The 19,598-nt window shown below is 35.8% G+C and overlaps 1 protein-coding gene across 2 annotated transcripts in view; it reads left to right on the forward strand.

Moving 5' to 3' along the window:
- The first annotated feature begins 13,237 nt into the window (after positions 1-13,237).
- The window catches only part of LOC121329841 (ligand-dependent nuclear receptor corepressor-like protein), a 41,046-nt gene continuing 34,685 nt past the window's right edge, over positions 13,238-19,598 (forward strand). For both annotated transcript variants that reach the window (XM_041275740.1, XM_041275751.1), the window contains exon 1: positions 13,238-13,359. In XM_041275740.1, the coding sequence (XP_041131674.1) occupies positions 13,263-13,359 (97 nt within the window). In that variant the 5' untranslated portion in view covers positions 13,238-13,262. The remainder of the gene's footprint in view (positions 13,360-19,598) is intronic.

The raw sequence follows: 19,598 nt of genomic DNA on the forward strand, positions 1-19,598 counted from the left end.
AAATTAAATGTTTGTTTTGTAAAACAAACAAAAAAGAAAATGACCATGTACAGCTCTTATATTGATAAAGAATATATTGATAAAGAGTATTAAACAACTGTCTACAAAGTATTTCTTTAGCTTTATAGCTTATGGAGTTAGGTTTTTTAAGTTATTTGCTGCTTTGGACACAAATTACATGAAATGGTAACACATATTTCAACATGTTTCAACAGTTCTACAAGTTGATGAATGTAGCAACATTTGCTACCACACATAAACTTGGCTTCTCTGTGCTCATTCTTTCCCATATGATTTGTTAAAAGCTTCTTCAATGTACCTCTGTAGAAGCTGGTGGCACAGCTAGCGAAAAGTTATGATTATTGTCTATCAACACAGTTCCGGTGTAGTCTTAATTTGTGGATTTATTCAATTTATCTATGTCACTGTGTTTTGGAAGAACAAGATTCAAATTATTAAAAAATACTTTTTTTTTCTCGCCCTCACTGTTAAAAGTGGATGGGTAGTGGCATTGGCCCGCCCGTCTTCGGCGCCTATGCACAGTACATAACATTTCCTACAGAACATGAAAGGAGGAGGGTGATAAATTACTTCTATCAATTATGTGGCCTACTGAAAGTATTAAGGGCAGTAGATGGCTATCAAATGATGATCCAATCTCCTCCCGTGGATGAACACTGGATGCTGTTATTCAGTACCCTGGCAGCACACATGGCAACTTCATCTGGGCAGACTCCAACATTTTAGAACAACTTGCCAGTGATGAAATAAGTGGTATCCGCACCCCACCTCACTGCATGGTCTCCTGGACAGGGCATCACCATTCCCGTGCTTCACTGGAGCATCTCGAGCAAGCGGGCTACCGGTCCCTCTGGTTCCCTGAATCGCAGCAACCACTGCAGCGCGACATGATCAGTGCGGAGCAATAGGCCACCCAATAGGCCACCACTCTCTCTCCGCCTTCAGCGGTGCCTATACCGATACCCTTGTTGCCAGCGTCTGTATCCAGGGTGAAGGGGGCTGTCGTGGAGGTGGCTGCTAGCACAGGAGCGCTGGTTAGGGCATGGCGCAGTTGAGAGAAGGCGACCTGGTATTCAGGAGCCCACTGAAAGTGCCGTTGTTTGTCTAGGAGGCTGTGAAGGGGGCTGGCAATAGTGGAGCATCCTAGCACAAACTTCCTGTAGTAGGACGCAAGGCCCAGGAAGCTGCAGACTTGCTTTGTGTTGGCAGGGTGGGCCACTCCTGCACGGCGGAGATTTTCCCTGGGTCGGTGGCGATGCCCTCTTCGCTGACCTGGTGGTCGAGGAAGGTGATCTTGCGCCTGATAAGGTGGCACTTGTCTGAGTGCAGTCCAGCCCAGCAGCCTGGATGTTCTGTAGCAGTTGTCGCAGGTGGAGCAGGGCCTCTGAGAAGGTTGGTCCGTATACCAGCAGGTCATCCAGGTACACCACACATGCCTGTCTGGGGATGCCATCCAGTACCTTCTCCATCAGCCGTTCGAACGTGGCCTGGGCGTAGCAGCCCAAATGGCATGACCTTGAATTGCCAGCAATGAGGTCCAATGACTCATCGATGTGGGGGAGTGGGAAGCAGTCCATCCTGGCAACCGCGTTTAAGTCGACACAGAACTGCAGGCTTCGTCTTTCTTTTTCACTAGTACCACGGGCACAGCCCAGGGGCTGTTGGATGGCTCAATCACCCCAGCTTCTCACGTCTCCTGAATGATACAGTGGCTTGTGAAAGTATTGACCCCCCTTGGCATTTTTCCTATTTTGTTGCCTTACAACCTGGAATTAAATGGATTTTTTGGGGGTTTATATCATTTGATTTACACAACATGCCGACCACTTTGAAGATGCAAAATATTTTTTATTGTGAAACAAACAAGAAATAAGACCAAAAAACAGAAAACTTGAGTGTGCATAACTATTCACCCCCCCCAAAGTCAATACTTTGTAGAGCCACCTTTTGCAGCAATTACAGCTGCAAGTCTCTTGGGGTATGTATCTATAAGCTTGGCACATCTAGCCACTGGGATTTTTGCCCATTCTTCAAGGCAAAACTGCTCCAGCTCCTTCAAGTTGGATGGGTTCTGCTGGTGTACAGCAATCTTTAAGTCATACCACAAATTCTCAATTGGTTTGAGGTCTGGGCTTTGACTAGGCCATTCCAAGACATTTAAATGTTTCCCCTTAAACCACTCAAGTGTTGCTTTAGCAGTATGCTTAGGGTCATTGTCCTGCTGGATGGTGACCCTTCGTCCCAGTCTCAAATCTCTGGAAGACTGAAACAGGTTTCCCTCAAGAATTTCCTTGTATTTAGCGCCATCCATCATTCCTTCAATTCTGACCAGTTTCCCAGTCCCTGCCGATGAAAAACATCCCCACAGCATGATGCTGCCACCACCATGCTTCACTGTGGGGATGGTGTTCTCGGGGTGATGAGAGGTGTTGGGTTTGCGCCAGACATAGTGTTTTCCTTGATGGCCAAAAAGCTCAATTTTAGTCTCATCTGACCAGAGTACCTTCTTTCATATGTTTGGGGAGTCTCCCACATGTCTTTTGGCGAACACCAAACGTGTTTGCTTATTTTTTTCTTTAAGCAATGGCTTTTTTCTGGCCACTCTTCCATAAAGCCCAGCTCTGTGGAGTGTACGGCTTAAAGTGGTCCTATGGACAGATACTCCAATCTCCGCTGTGGAGCATTGCCGCTCCTTCAGGGTTATCTTTGGTCTCTTTGTTGCCTCTCTGATTAATGCCCTCCTTGCCTGGTCCGTGAGTTTTGGTGGGCGGCCCTCTCTTGCCAGGTTTGTTGTGGTGCCATATTCTTTCCATTTTTTAATAATGGCTTTAATGGTGCTCCATGGGATGTTCAAAGTTTCGGATATTTTTTTATAACCCAACCCTGATCTGTACTTCTCCACAACTTTGTCCCTGACCTGTTTGGAGAGCTCCTTGGTCTTCATGGTGCCGCTTGCTTGGTGGTGCCCCTTGCTTAGTGGTGTTGCAGACTCTGGGGCCTTTCAGAACAGGTGTATATATACTGAGATCATGTGACAGATCATGTGACACTTAGATTGCACACAGGTGGACTTTATTTAACTAATTATGTGACTTCTGAAGGTAATTGGTTGCATCAGATCTTATTTAGAGGCTTAATAGCAAAGGGGGTGAATACATATGCATGCACCACTTTTCCGTTATTTATTTTTTAGAATTTTTTTAAACAAGTTATTTTTTTTTTTTCACTTCACCAATTTGGACTATTTTGTGTATGTCCATTACATGAAATCCAAATAAAAATCCATTTTAATTCCAGGTTGTAAGGCAAAAAAATAGGAAAAATGCCAAGGGGGGTCAATACTTTCGCAAGCCACTGTATATATATATATATATATATAGATTATATATATTATATATATATATATATATATATATATATATATATATATATATATATGTTCTACTATTGACTCAGAATCCTAAAGCATCAAAATAAGTCAAAACATTCAAAGTCCTTAGTGTGTAGCCTAAAAGTGTGTGCCTAAACAAAGTGTGTGTGTGTGTGTGTGTGTATATATATATATATTGCAAAGTGCAAGATTCCACAGTAAAAACAAAGTGTATATATAAGACCACTCACTTGAGGAAAGATGGCATTTCCAACATATTCACTTCCTAATCTGTATATTTTCATAAATGTAATTTATTATTTAAAGCTTTATTTATTTTATGTGGGACATTCTACAGCAGTATTAAGTGGGTGATGGTGTTACAGACTTAAGGACAAGTATCAAATCCTATTTAAATCAACTCTCCCCATTATTTAACAGGTCAGACTATACATATAATCATGTGGCTATTCATATAAAAATGTCAAATTGAACATACCATATCACCATTAAAACAAAAGAGATAACTTTACGATATTGCTTAAGTTCATGACCTGCTCTGGACTTCAAGAATTGATTGCGCTTTATTGTACAATGAACATCCAACAATAAAGCTGTAATGTTGCACAGTCTGCTTCTATTTTACACTCAGATATCATTGATTGATATCAGCTTACTAATGTATTCCAGAGTTTTGCCTTATTGACCAGGTTTTTACAGTTGTTTGCAACCATTCCCCCAAAAGAGCAGTTTTAGCTATAAGGACAATGGACTCCCCAGTCTTGAAACCCTACTTGCCACAAGGGAAATATATTTCTGTAAAGTAAAAGTAATAATAATGTTTTGCAATGGGGTTGAAAGAGGGAGTAAAAATATTTTTTTCTGTAACAAACCTACAAGTCAAATACATTTCACCTCTAGCACTTGTAGTCATGTTTGCTATTGTTTGCAGATACTAAATATAGGTTTTTCAGTTTTGTTGCTTAGAAACACCAAAAAAAAACAACTGAACAGGTTTAGTTTGGCCTCTTCACAGCATAATGAATCAGTCCAAGTTTCTGCTTGGGTAATCTTTATCTTGATAATTTGTACAAACAGATTTTTAAATAAATTAACAAGCGCTTCATTGTTGTTTCAGAACAAAATATGGTTTACCTTTAGCAACAAGCAGAAAACTAACATTTTGTTTTAATGTTTTGTTGAACTACATTTCACGTTCGTCCAAAAATATAATCATTTATAAGGGTAATTGAATATACAGGCTCTTCAAAGACTTTTTACAGTCTGGAAACTTCTCTTGTAAGAAAAGAGTCTAAAAGAACATTCTATTTGATTTGTGTGATGATGTAATCTAAATGTAGTTCCTAAAACTTAAAGGTGTCAAAGTCTAACAATTTAAATTGGACTGTTTGCCTTTAGGGCCGGTAAACATGTGTAAATAGAAGTGGTTAGTGAGTAACTTGCTGCACTGGTGCAGGCTTAATTAACAGCTGTAAAAAGCTGTTGTTAAGGTCATCTCCAAAAAGCACAAGGTAGTTCAAAATAAGAAATGCTGTGACTGGATCTGTTTCGGATGCATGCTGCTCATTTTAAATAGAATGTAACCCGACTTGATCACACACTGTAAGTTCTAGTTTTATTTCACTTCTTATCAGTCTATTTTTGGACTCTGGTTTGGTTTATCAATCCACACTTCCTTTTTCAAAAGCTCTTGGAATCAAACAGGTTATGATATGTTCCTTGATATCATCAAGTTCACATTTTTGTCAGTTATTTTAATGCAGCCTGTTTTCCAATTTCAGTCTTAACATCTTGCTTATTTGCTTGTTTTAGAGTAATTTACGATAAGCCTTTAGAATGTAACATTTTCATTATAACTGAGAGTCGAGTCTGTTTGTAACCAGGGGGGGGGAGGGGGGGAGGGGGGGGGGGGAGGGGGGGGGGGGGGGGGGGCAGGGGCACTGGCCCCTCCAATAATCATCTCCAAAATATTGATTTCTGCTTATCAATGTATTGCGTTTGCCCTTTCTGTCACTGACACTCACAAACTGAATGTATTTCCTCATAACGTGCAGTTATGGATGCGGGGGTACTTGGTTTGCACACGTTTCCCCCCATAATGTGCAGTTAAAGACTGGTGAGTGTATCCCCTTAATGTTGAGTCCAGCTGCAGTAATACAATTAGTGGAAAAATCAGTGGAGGGCTCAAACCTATTGACTTGTATTATATTCAAACGTTATATCTACGGTGTCAATGTTTGTCGAACCCCTTGGATTATTATTATTATTATTATTATTATTATTATTATTATTACTGTAGTAGCAGTTGTAGTCGTAGTAGTAGTCCTATTTAAATGACCGTGAGGGGACTACTCCAGTCACTTGACGGCTAGAGAAAAGAGGATGCTAATAGGGACGGTCATTTAACTGATTTTAAAGAAAAAACAGAAAAAGGACTGTAAATAAAATGTTAAATAAAATAGAACCAAAAGAAATGGTACAGAGCACGCCACTCAGAGCCCACTGGTTGACAAAGGCCATCATGTCGCCAGTGGACTGAACGTTGGCGTGCTCTAAAACAGCCCGACAGTGGACCAGGGCCCTGAACATGGCTTCTCAGTCAAACAGACCCTCCCTTGTGATCTTGCGCTTCTTGGCCTTGTAAATTGTCAGTTTAGCAAGAACCAGGAGCTGATTCACCAAGATGTCCCTTCTTGGTGGAGCCATGAACAGGATGCCCAAAAATAAACACGGTAGTAGTAGTCATGGTAGTATTTATACTTTATAATGTAGAAGCATATTTTCCATGATGCCTTGTTCATATTTTTTATATTATAGGAATTTATTTAAGACATATTTTCTGTGTCTGAAAAAAAAATACAAATACAAAACCAGTACACATTTGAATATTCCTAGTAAATCTATTCTTGACTATGTTGTTTTTAAAACTTAAAATAATATTAAAACAGCAGCACAGACTTCAAAATGCAGTGTTTTTATTTGCATGCTTACTGTGTTTGTATATTTGTAGCGACATGTAGCTTAATAAATAACTGAAATAGCTCAATGTGGCAAGGCTGAGGCCTGCCTCAGTAAATATTATGTTTTGCTTTGGGTTTCTAAATAAAATATGGTTGTGGGTTGGGTTGTAAATAATAATGTGTTTAATTTGTTTAATTGGATGGCAGGGCTGGGAGGTTAGACCTACCTGCTTGCCTAATTAAAATGAATGTGCAGGAGGTGGCCAGGGGGAATTGAACAATTGACAATCAATTAACCCTGGTCACCTGACTTTAAAAAGAGGCTGAAAAGGCAGTTTGGTTTTTTTTGTTCTGTGCTCTTTGTGTGTTTTATTCTTTGTCTGGAAGAGAACTCTTACCACTGTGTGTGGAACCAGGGTGAGCTTCAGCGCGGTCGCTGTGTGTTTAACTGGGATCGTGGACTTTATTGTAGAGATTATTTTAGGGTTTCTTAATCCTACCAAGTTTATTTAGTTTATGTGAGAAAGGAGGTTCCTGGTGCGGGACCTCCCTTTCTTAGCTGCTTTTGAACTGTGTTTTGTTTTTGGAGTTTGTTATTCATGTACTGCCTAGTACGTATCGTTTGGCACTAGGGCTACCGTTGAATATATACACTTAAACAGAGTATTTACTTAAAGTATGAACATTACAAAATGCAGTGAGCTTGAAGTCTTTCAGTTTCATTTTCTTCAACCATTTCAGTGCGGGAATGTATCGAAAGCATTCAGGTTCCTGACACTGTGCCTATGTCTGTTTCTTGCCGTTCACAATGCACGAGCTTGGTTAACTGTATAAAGAGTGAAATGGAAATATACTCTTACAATATTACACTTAAACAGGGTACATTTAATGATGCAGCACTAGTAATTGTTTTGGATTTTGGAATTGAACACACTTAAGTGGGGTAGACTGTATTTTAAAAAATCCTATGTCAAAAGGCTGAAGACAATGAGTCACATTATAAACATACCAGAAATAAATCTGCCAAATAAAGACTTTCAACCCATAATGGATAATGAAAAGCCCCTTAGACTCTCAGGATAATCTTCAAAGCATAGACTTTTTTTTTTTTTTTTTTTTTTTAAAGAGTCAAAAGTTCAAGTGTTACAGGCATGGCACAAATTTATTTAATTATCTATTAGCTTATTAACTTTTTTAGTGACCTCACCCTTTTGTTATCAATAAGTACAGCATGTATTATATTCAGATATTTCAAATACTGTGCTACAGATAAGCTTCTGCATTCTGATTTATTTTATTCAGGTCACATGGTCGATTGAAGGTACCACTGGAGTGAGTTTCAAATACAGTCCACTGAGTAATTACAGTAGGTACCAGAAAGCAGCAGCCACTTCTCTTTATAATGTTGACTAATATATTTGAATATTTACATTGTAAGTCCAGATTTAGGTATAAAATACAAGCAAATAACCAAAAGATCTTTAGCAGATGATAAGAACAGTGGTAATATGGTGATATCAGAATGTGTCTGTTATGAAGAGTTCCATGACATAATAATAATAATAATAATAATAATAATACAGTGCTGAGGAAAACACTAGCTTTAAAAGAATGAAAACAAAACCTAATGAAAGTTATTTTTATTGTTTTTCTTTTGGTTGTTACAAGAATACAGAGGCCAAGAAGTAACGATTGCTGAATTACTATACAGCCCACAGTTTATTATCATCAATATCCAGCCGTCTGAGTCACCCACACAGTAAGTGCTATAAATGTAGGTTAGAATTGGTCTTGTTTGCTGGTAAATAAATAGTGCACAGTAAAATAACTGTAAAATAACCTGTGACAAAAAGATAAGTGAAACCGTGAATTTGTAGTCACTATCTTAAAGGTGAAAATGTCTTCAAAACTTGGCCAACATATCCTGTTTTATCCACCAGTAAAACTGTTGTCCTAGTGATATGAGTTGCCAGCACCAGCAAAAACTGAGGTCTGTTGAGCTTTGTTCCACTACCTAGGCTATTTATTACAGCCTTTCAGTCATAAATGCTTTCAGTCTGCCTCAGTGGTGATTTTTGCCAGAATGCACTCATTGTACTGTGCTTAAGTGACCTCTAAATTCTGCTTTTATTTTCCATTTAAAACAAACCTACAAGTAGTTCAATGCATTAAACAAGGGTAGATGTATCCAGTTAAACTGCAGCTCATTCTACATTACATTTCCCTTTATGAAAAGGTATGTTTCAAGCCTATTTAGACAACAACCTAATGGTGGTAGATTATGAATAATGCTGGTCCCATTTATAACATTGACCAATTTTAGGTTTGATGTTTTTTTTACAGAATAACCAGATGGATATTGGTAAATAATTCTTGTTGCGGGATACTCTTTTGACCCAAATCAGAGCAGTCTTAATCCCATAAATCTTCTATATTGCTGTTTTTTAAACCCTGAAACAAACTCCCCTGCATAATATTTACGTTACATGATGTTCTTCAACAATTTAAAAAATGCAGTACTGATTAATATTATTAACTATTTTTGTTTTAAACAATGCTGTTTTTATGAGTGTAAAGCAATTTACTGTGCTGTAAATATTTTGAATTATACCATTATCTTTTGTAGCTGCTTGCTACCATAGTGTGGAGTGAACTTGATCATATTGTACAGTATTATGCTATACTATAACATCTATTTTACTATATTTAAATTGCACTTTACAACACTGACTGCCATCCTTTTTTTTTTTGCTAACATGTGTAATTTAAATGAATACAAGGGCCACTAATGTAGCTTATACACATCTTTTGTCTCTCAGATTAGCTCCAGAGAAACCCACCTTTGAATCCACATTGTTTGGGGTTCCAAAGTAATTGTCAAGATTTTTTTTTTTTTTTTAAATAAACTGTAATTAGTTATAGTAAATGAAGGTAACTTCTAAGTTTTAATACCCTGTAAATTATGGCATTATTGCTCTATTTTTGATCGTAAACATAAAGTGCAGTTTTAGGCTTTTTGTGACTTTTAGGATTTCACTACATTTCATTTTTGATCTGCCAATAAAATAAGAAACTTTCTAGTTCTGATCTGTCCCGTCAGTAAACATCTGAGCAACACGTTGGGTAAGCAGTTTATGGTTACTGAGAAGGAGAGCCAAAACCTGAGGCTTCAGGTAATTTAAGTATTTGTCAGAAGCAATTATGTTACTCAGTAACCAATCAGTGCTTTTCCAATGCCGCATGTTTTCTTACGTTTATTCATATGACCTCTTAAAGAAGGAAAGATTGGTAAATTGAAGTCATTTGTTGCTAAAAGCAAATTTGATTAATAAATGAGAAGTAGAAAAATACATGTTTTCTAGTTTTTGGATTCTCATTAAGAACAACCTTATTTGGTTATATAAACATCTGGAGGTATAGGACTGAATTGTTGGTCCGTATGTGTAAAATGAGCTGTGAATTTTTAATACAGAGAATACAGATGATATACAGTATTGGAGGTGAAGTTGGAATTACTGTAGAATTTAGATTTTCAGTTTATGAAGCAGGAACTGTAGAGGCTATTGTATTGTTGGACCTTTACTCAGCAGCACTCAGAAAAAGCATATAATGTAATGCATTTATTGATTGATTCATGTTTACTGTATGCCATATTAAGCAATCATTGTCTATATTATTATGTCCCCCTAAGTAGTTTTTCAGTTGTGAGTTTAATTTAATTTTAAAAAGATCATTTAAATGCATGTTATATTTTACAGCCTTTCATTTCATACTGAGGTTTTTAAATTGATATTGTTATGACATCAAGCAGACAGTAGACTGAGCAAATATAGTGAGAATAAGTAGTTGACTTTATCAGGAGTTCCCCAATAAACCAGTAAAATAAGCATTAAAACAAAGAAGTGTTAATACAAAATGAGTTCATTTTATAAGGTGATGCTAAACTTTTGGTCATAGCTCTACAATACATTACAAAAAAAAAAACATTTCATACAAAAGTAGCTAATTGCATTGATTAGGATAATTCAACTGTTTCATAATGATTATGCTCATTAAATAATTGCTATGAAACTATTCTGTGTTTTTTTATATTATAGGGTTATCATATAAAGTATTCCTTGAGAACCATAATTAGGTCTTTGGGGAAAAAAATGCCAATTTAAAGCGCATCTGTCACGTATGGTGCGCTATGATTGTCAGTCATTTATTAGTTTCTTAAATAACACAGAATATGCTTAGTCAGGTGACATTTTCTAGTGTTTTAATTGCCTGCTGTGACATAATTATTCTGACATTTCAGGATTTCTTTTAACATCTGGAATTAAATATTCTGGCATTCCAAAGCGCTAAAAGAAGGTGCTCAAACTGTACTGAAGAGATTGGCAGTTTCTAGCTGTCCTTAAATGAAAAGTATTTCTTCCTCAGTCGAGTTCAGTTTGTCTGGTAATTTTCTAGAGAAAAAAAAGAACAAATATATAATTTGACTGATGAATTATCCATAAATTGATCATCTTAAATGTATTTTTTTTCTAATAACCTCATACTGTTAATCATTTGGATACAACTAAAATCAAACTAACTACAACCCTCTGTTTGAAAGTAATACCTAACAATGCAATCTTACTTTCCTTTGTAATTATGAACATATTGAATTCCATTAATGGAAGCTGCACTAGAAATGTCAAGTAGCCCTGAAAGCAGAAAGGGTACAGATCAGATTTCCCTTTTTAAATCTCTTCCTATTTGCTACATATTTAGATCTATTCTGTGACATTTCATAATATATATTTAAAATTGTAATACAATTATTAGTATTCAGTGAGGAATTTATTTTGTTTCAGAAACACATTTATATTGCAGTTCTCATTTGGCAATGTTCATTTGTTGATAGACTTAATATGGTTAACCATTTAAATTGTGCCTCAATCGTGAAATATATATTTGAATGTCTGTTTTGTTTTTTTTACCTTTAACTTACATTGTAGCTGTTATAGAATAAATGGTGAAGTAAATAATACGTTGGTTTTGGGAGCTGTAAATAATACATTTTTTTTTTTTTTTCTGTCAGCATTTTGAGTTTACATTACTTGTAATCCTTTACTTTTATTGTAATGGTGATTGTATTGCCAGTTAATACAATTATTACTAAAATTAAGAGTGACAACATTATGATCACACCGACACTCTCCCTTGAATAAATAAAGGTGTATGCTGTGTTAGAACTAGTTACCCACATGGGTCACTTAATTGTTTAACACTTAGACACCTAGTTCATCCCAACCAAACACTGACCATCCCAACGAGCCCTGACAATATCGGTAATTCAGTTAAAATCTTAAATAATGTAATAGTATTGGCCTTACTATATACTGTACTATGTGAGTGTGCAGTATTTCATAATAGCCGAAAACACTATTTAGGGTGCATGCTTGAGCAGGCCTTTGAAGATCGGCCTTGGGGAGTTTTCATATGATTTAAATTAGTCCCCTTATACTGTAGATGCATTAGCTGTTCTGTCAACACTGTATATAGCAAATATGAGATTGCATGCCTTGATATAAAATGTTTTATAAAGGCATTCAAAATGGAAAAGACCTACTTATTTGCAAGTAAGTTTGCGTGTGCTGAAATAATTATCGTTGCTTATGAATTATTATAGGCCTATAAGCTTTAACTCAGTTCCAATTATATATTTTTTTAAATTTATTTCACTAGGGGTTATCATTTTCTTAACACTAACACTTTGTCCAAGCTAAGGTTAAAATATCCCAGCAAAATCATGTCTGACATACAGTCATTTTCATGACAAAGACAATATATTTAAAGTAGTCGTTTCATGTCTGTTTGCAATATACAATTATTAATAAAAATGTTCCCTGACACTCGTAACCACATTTTAAAATACAATCAACAAGTAAAATAAATACGAGAACAATCTCTGTTGATGTTATAATAACGAGTCACTTAGGTAGCTTATGTTTCAGATAAATCCAATCACCCATGGTGTTTTTATTTATTGAAAAAAATGCAGTTCAAATGTAATTCTATTGAGTAAACATTGTCACGAAACACTGATTTAGTGTTCAGCTATTATGCTTTTAATTAATTTGATCAGCCTTTATTCACTTCTGTGCTGTGATAAATAACATCCATTAAAACATTTAATAAGAGAAATACAGGTGTTGCTAAATTCACCCAAGTTTGTTACATCTTGATTACTGATCTTGCAATAATAGTAAGAGATTACACTTATTTATATTCTGTAACAATGTATGTATACCCTATAAGGGCAAGACTCTACAGTGACAGTAGGCTACTTATACATTGTATACCTGTATAAGAATATATATTATTACCTTACCAAATGTACCAATATCTTTAGCAAATCTATCCAGAAATTACTCATTGTCTACTCTGTTATTTGGAGGAAAAAAAGATTTAAAAAAATACAGCATATGAAATAAATAGTAACATCACTGTGATATCTAATTATGTTATTGTTTTACAAACATGCATTTGGTAACAGGTTTAAAAAATTTAGTTTTAAAAAATGTTCATTCACTTAAAAATATAAACTGTAGGTTATTAAATAAATACTGAAAACCTGAATCTTCTCCTGCAATAATGTATTGCCTAGTATTCACTCTAAAAATAAAAACAACTACTGTAAATAAATGTTTAGACTACAGCCCACAGATAAAAGCCACAAGCAGTATGTGTAAGGGTTAATGACAAACAGCGTGGAGCTGAGTCTTGTTTTTATTGCTTCGCTATCTGAAGCTCCTCCTCTGTTCGTGGGTGAAGACACGTGTCAATCACTTGCGTACGAGAACCTCAGTATGTAAATATTTCAAGTGACGTCACGCGTACAGCGAGAGAGGACAGGCAGAATGGCTGCACAGTGCCGTAGCTCCAAATGCACGGCAGAGAGGAAAGGATTCCGGCGGGAACTAGATTCCTGGCGGCACAAACTGGTCCACTGTGTAGGTAAGCAAATTGAACTTTACATTCGCTTTCGATCTGTGCGCTTGCTTGCTGATGTTAATGCGGTAAGCTGGTTAAAACAGGTTCAATACATAATCAAAACGTGCCCGTATTCGAGTTCAATATAAGAGGTGCCTTTCCTGTCTCCATTTTCTTTTGTCTTGACTCCTCGCTGTTCCGGTGGACGTCCGGTGCCCCCCTCGGGAATTCTCTGCTATAGAAAAGAAATGGTTTAGCTGGAAGTAGTTATTCGTGAGATTTATGCAGCATTCACAGATATTTCTCATGTGTAAAGTTGGGACTAAGTTGTCTGCAGCTTTAAGAGGGGAGTCGTGCGGTGACGGTTGGGATTTGAAGTTTTGTTTTTTTGGTTTTTTTTTTTTTTTTAAATCTGTGTTAATTCAGCTGCCATGGAGACGGTGTATTTTTGGCCAAGGAGGAAGGGAAGTATGCACGAGCCCTAACTGCCATCCTAAATTCCGGGATCATGTGTACAATTTGCTTCATAAACAGCACAGCCCCTTTTCTCTTACATTACCCGAAGTTTGTTTTTGAATGGGATATATCTTTGCACAGTTATCTATTGTTGGCATGCCCTACGTTTCTAACCACTGCTGAATTATCTGTACGGTTTCTTCCATGTATGTATCCACAACGATATAGCTTAGCCGTTTGACATACTGTTGTAAAACTCGTTTTCAGGAGTTACTGTGTTTGAGGATGGGATATCATTAGTTGAACTTATGTACAGTGACATAAATTTGTGATGAATGTTATTCAAAAGAGGGTCTTGCATTTTAATGGCAAAAGCGAATGTGGAAACATCTGCGTACTTGCCAACACACCAGTGCGAGGCAGATGCAGTTATGTGTAGTGCAACTTGTTTATTTGTATTTGTTAAACAAACAGCACGATTGAAATAGTTTTTAAATTTTACAAATGCACATTTTTATGTATGTCTGACACATGTCACACAGGCTGGAGCTCAGGAAGGTGGTTTAGTTGGTGAAATATAACAATTCCTCAATGAATACTACCTCTAAGGATGTGCATTCTGGTGTGTATAATATATATATATATTAAATGCTATGCAGCAGTGTCAGCGTTCAAACAATATTTACAAACATACTCTTCTTTATATTGCGTTCTGATGTGTGCAGATAGCCATGGCTAGTATTTTCTAAGCAAAGAAACCCTACATAAGCAAATCACGTTTTAGCATCGCAAAGACTTAACTACAAAGTAAACAAACAAAAAAATTATATATATTAGCTCAAAGAGCCAGCTGCCCAACGTTTCGATATGTTGTACATATCTTTCTCAAGGGAGCCTGTGTTTGAATCAAAACATTGGAGGTATTTATAGGTGTTTGAGGGCACGACAACTACTTGTTATTGTTCATATTCAAATCCATGATTTATTCCTACATGATGTAATGGTGTTCTATATGTGACATCACTTTTACTTATATCTTTAAATCTATATTAATTCTAATTAACATTATTTTATATAAACTTATATTTATATTATCATGCAATGCTGGCTCTGAGGATCAGCCTTGATATGGTCTCCCCAGCGCATCAGCATGCACAACTTTTGAATTAATTTTGTTTATTTAATTATTTTTAACTTTATATATATTTATATATATATATATATATATATATATATATATATATATATATATATATATATTGGAATTAATTAGTTCATTCTTTTCTGTTGAGTCCCGCTGGCATAATTGTGTTCAGTCTATTTATCCATTTACTTTCTTTTATTCTTCTATATGTCACATTATCTAATTTTACTTGTTCTAATACTACAAACTTTATATCATTTATGTCATGTCCTTGACTGGTGAAGTGCTGTACTATTGCTTCATTCATTTTTTTTTATTTCTAATTAATGAAAGGTGGTTCTGAATTCTTTTATATAAAGTTGTTCCAGTCTCTCCAACATATTTTATTTCATCACATTTTTCACAGGCTATTCCATAACAACATGTCTTTGTATCTTTCATAGTCACTTTCTTTAGAGCATATTCTTCGTATTCTTATTCCTAGCCCCTTTGGGATCGCCCTTTTAGTGTGTATTGGATGTGCAGAGGACATATGCAAATACTGGTCCATGTCAGTAGGTTTATAGAAGAGGTCAGTCTCAATTGAACCATCTTCAAGTTTTACTACGGTATCTAAAAATTATATTTGTTTTCTTGTCCATCGAAGGTCCACTTTAATATTATTGTGTATTTCGTTTGCCATTTTATGAAACTGGAAAATAGCTTCTTCTCCATGTGTCCAAACCCCAAAAATATAATCTACAAACCGAACGTATTCTAAAGGTTCTCTTTCTGATTTTAAGTAATTGTTCTTCTCATTTCCCCATGTATGTACTTTGTCCAAAAGTTACTGGTTATTAACCCCTTGTATGCTGAGACCCTTTTGATGCACTGTGTTACAAGACTTGTGTAATTTTGGGGGTTAGCTGTCTTACACCAGAATTACCATATGTTCCATTTAAGATACCCCAGGCAAATATGTATAATTTCATTTTTGTCAAACTTTTCATTGACAAGTTTTTGTGGCTGTAGTCATGTGACCACAAAAATAAAGCTATAATTGTATGCAACTTTTTCATAATGTATTATACCTATATCATCCTTAGTTCATAAAATCTTTGCTTGATGGAAGATTTTAGAGACTTAATCTGCTCGATTTGCTTATGTATTTGTGTAAATTGTTTTATTCGTTTTTGGGGGTGTTACACGCTCTAGGCCAGTAGTTTTCAAATTTTTTAGGCCCGTACCCCATTCCAAAAAATGTAGTCTACCACGTACCCCCATCTCAGATAGGGTCATAATATACCTATGAAATACCTATTACTAGGCTTAAGTACATACTGATGTTAACACTGTGTGTTTATGTATGTATGTGTGTGTATGTGTGTGTGTGTGTATGTATATATATCTTACCTACCAATGTGATGGATGTGCCAGCTTTTTATCACAAATTTCAGTAAAACTACACCCTGATTAGTAAACAATGCAGCCCCTAGACAAAGGTATGTTATTCTGTATTTTAAAATGAACGAATAGGACTTCAAGTTACAAAAAAAATTAAGTGAGTCATTAAATAAATAAATAAATAAATAAACAGGACTCGATTTGCTAGCTCAGAAGGCACAGGGAAGGAGGAGGGGCTAGAGTTCAGCCAATTACTGTTCGTGGAAAACTGGGGTGCGTTCAGTTAGGCGAAACGTTCACAGTGAACTGTGTTAGGCTAGTTGAACGGTTTACTGAACATTCCACGAACATTTAAAAATGGTGCTTAGATCAACTAGTTTAATAATCATATTATTTAATAGTGAAACCTACAACGCAATACATGATTCCCCAGCTGTAGAGGTGCTACACATATTTTGCCATTTGATGCCAGTTTTGTGCAAGGCTGTGTTTTGAGTAGCCTATTTAAAATATTTAAGTCATCCTTAGTCAATTTATTTAATAGTTTTGGACAGTGTTTTTTTGTTTTTTTTGTTTGTATTTTATTTGACTGGATTCTGAGAAATTTGGATTTCTCTTTTTCTTCGATTTCTATGGCGGTTAACACTAACAGGTTAAAAAAACAAAACAAAAAAAAACGGGTGCTGCAACGGACAAAGTCGGTGAACTTAAGAACGTTTATGAATTGAAAAATAGCACCGCTAAAATAAGTGCTTTGCTTATTTTAAATTCATAGACGTTCGTACATTCACCAAGTTTGGTATTTATTTATTTATTATTTTTTTGCGGTTTAATTAGCATCTTTATATTTACTGCAGTATACTATCTTGCAGCTTTGTATGTGCTGTGGTGTAAATCCTGCGGTTTAATGAATAACTGTGTTTGTAATCATTTATAAACTCAAGAAATCAACTAACCAATTTTTCTTTTTTCTTTCTTTTTAAATTATGTAAACCGACCCTTATACAAATTAGATATTACAGCATTTTAGACTAATTAGTTCATATTTATCATCAGCAATATGCATAGGACTATATATTTCACCATTTTTTAAAACATTTTACCAATTTTCTATTTTTTTTTAATTCACATTATATTATAAACATAACACAATATAAACGTACCTGATGTAACTTTGCTTCTTGCTTTGTCATATACAAAACTTCTCGCTGAGAGTCAAAGAAATGTTCTCCCCTACAGTAGCTCCTTTTGTTCGCATTAAACTGCCTCTGTAGAGTGTTCGCCACCGTTGGCAAACATTTGCGGCGAACAAACCACAAACACAAACAAGCTCGCCTAGTTGAACGCACCCTTGCTGTTAAACTAATTTAAATAAAATACAATTAAAACTAAAAATGCTATGTAAAATTATTTCAAAATTCAGACCAATAAGTGGCCAAACAAATCCAAAAACAGGTTATGCTTTTGAAAGCATAACTAGGGTTCTACTTTAAAACAAAGTCAGAAAGCAATTCAACAAAAGTCGTGCATTTCTTCCAACAAATGCAGAAGTGTAGAGAGAAAACAGACGGCATTTTGCATAAAAACTATTTAAAATTTACAAATACAGGCACGTTTTAAAAAAATAAATAAATAAATAAAAATCTGGTAGCATTTTATGGGAAATTGAAGTCATACAAAAGGATTGTTGTAAAATTGTGGAGCTTTGGGATTTTTTTCTAAAGACCTTGAAATAAAAAAAGATTGAATATGCGCATAACACTTTGTAACACAATTTTTGTTCCTGGGTAGTAAGTGTTATTTCCTAATTGCTTATGCCTCAAAAGTATAGAAAATGGCTATTATTCCCCACAAACTTTGCTTTTGTGACCAGGACAGTATTTTGAAATTTACCTATTTCCAATGAGAAAACAGGCAAATTTGTGTCCTTTCGTTCACAGTCAGAAAAAAACAACATATGAATAAAAATGAATATATATTTATACTAAAGTAATCAATGGACGGCGCTGCTTGTAAAAAAAAAAAAAAAAAAAAAAAGTTACAAAAACAAAGAAACCCACATGGCATCCAAACAGGGGGGGGGAGAATGTTATGAAACAAATTGTACAGACCAATTACCAGAATCATGATCCAAAAGATGCAGCCCAAGGAATACCAGTCACCCATGCACACAACTAAAATATGACTGTCATACTAGTGACAGGGAGGTGAGGCAGTCATGGTTTCAGACATACCCTCTGGTCACGAAAGAACGTTTACACAGACAGCAAGCCAGAAACATGCAGCTTCAAGATTACAGCTAAGTAATTGCTAAAAGGCACCCTAAAGGCAAACGCAGATACACGCGGTAAAAATGTAAGTATTAATGAATAGGGCTAGGAGTGTGTCACACAAAATTTGGACGTAAATCACGGAGCAGTCATGATCAATGCGTTCAAAATCACAGAGAAAATGACAGAGGGAGAATAAAGTCACGGATAAAAAAAAAAAATAACTGTCTTTAATAAAAGCATATTGTGGCGTTTGTGAGCACAGGTTCAGCAAAGAAGGAAGAGACAAGCAAATGATTTCAATTTGTTGCTTTTTTATTTGCTCTGCAACGGTGACTACTAAAAGTAGCATTTACAAGCGCTGAACTAAGCAGAGAATAAAGACGCAAACAGGGGAAAGGATAAGCAGACAGCAAGCATAACACACTGGGGGCAAGAAATACACACACGAGGATCACACAAAGAGGGTGTGAGGCTGACGAGACGTACATTAAATTAAGTACAATTGTACAACAAAACACACGTGGAACAATAATTTCAATTAAAAAGAGGAAACTGTTCAATGTACAGTACCAGTCAAAAGTTTGAGTACCCTTGCTGGAAACTAGGTTTTTTTCATAATTGACAATGTTTTACGAAAACACGTTGAAATACGTTCAAGAAAATTGAAAATTGTCTGTAAATTTTGGATTCCTCAAAATAGCCACCCTTTGCCTTAATATCAGCCTCACAAACACGAGGCATTCGGTTAACAAGTTTCAGCAGGAAATCACCCGACATGTCTTCCCAGTTGTTCTACAGCATTTCCCAGAGATGTAGGGCACTTGTGGGTAGCTTGGCTTTGACTCCTGTCCAGTTCGTCCCATACAGGTTCTATGGGATTGGAGTCTGGAGACTGGGCAGGCCAGGTCATTAGATTGAGTTGTCCTTCACTTTCCTTCTTCTCCAGATAGTTCTTGCACAACTTTGAGGTGTGTTTCGGGTCATTATCTTGCTGAAGAATGAAGCCC

The sequence above is a fragment of the Polyodon spathula genome, chromosome 2 (assembly GCF_017654505.1).
Source record: "Polyodon spathula isolate WHYD16114869_AA chromosome 2, ASM1765450v1, whole genome shotgun sequence".
Lineage (NCBI taxonomy): Eukaryota > Metazoa > Chordata > Actinopteri > Acipenseriformes > Polyodontidae > Polyodon > Polyodon spathula.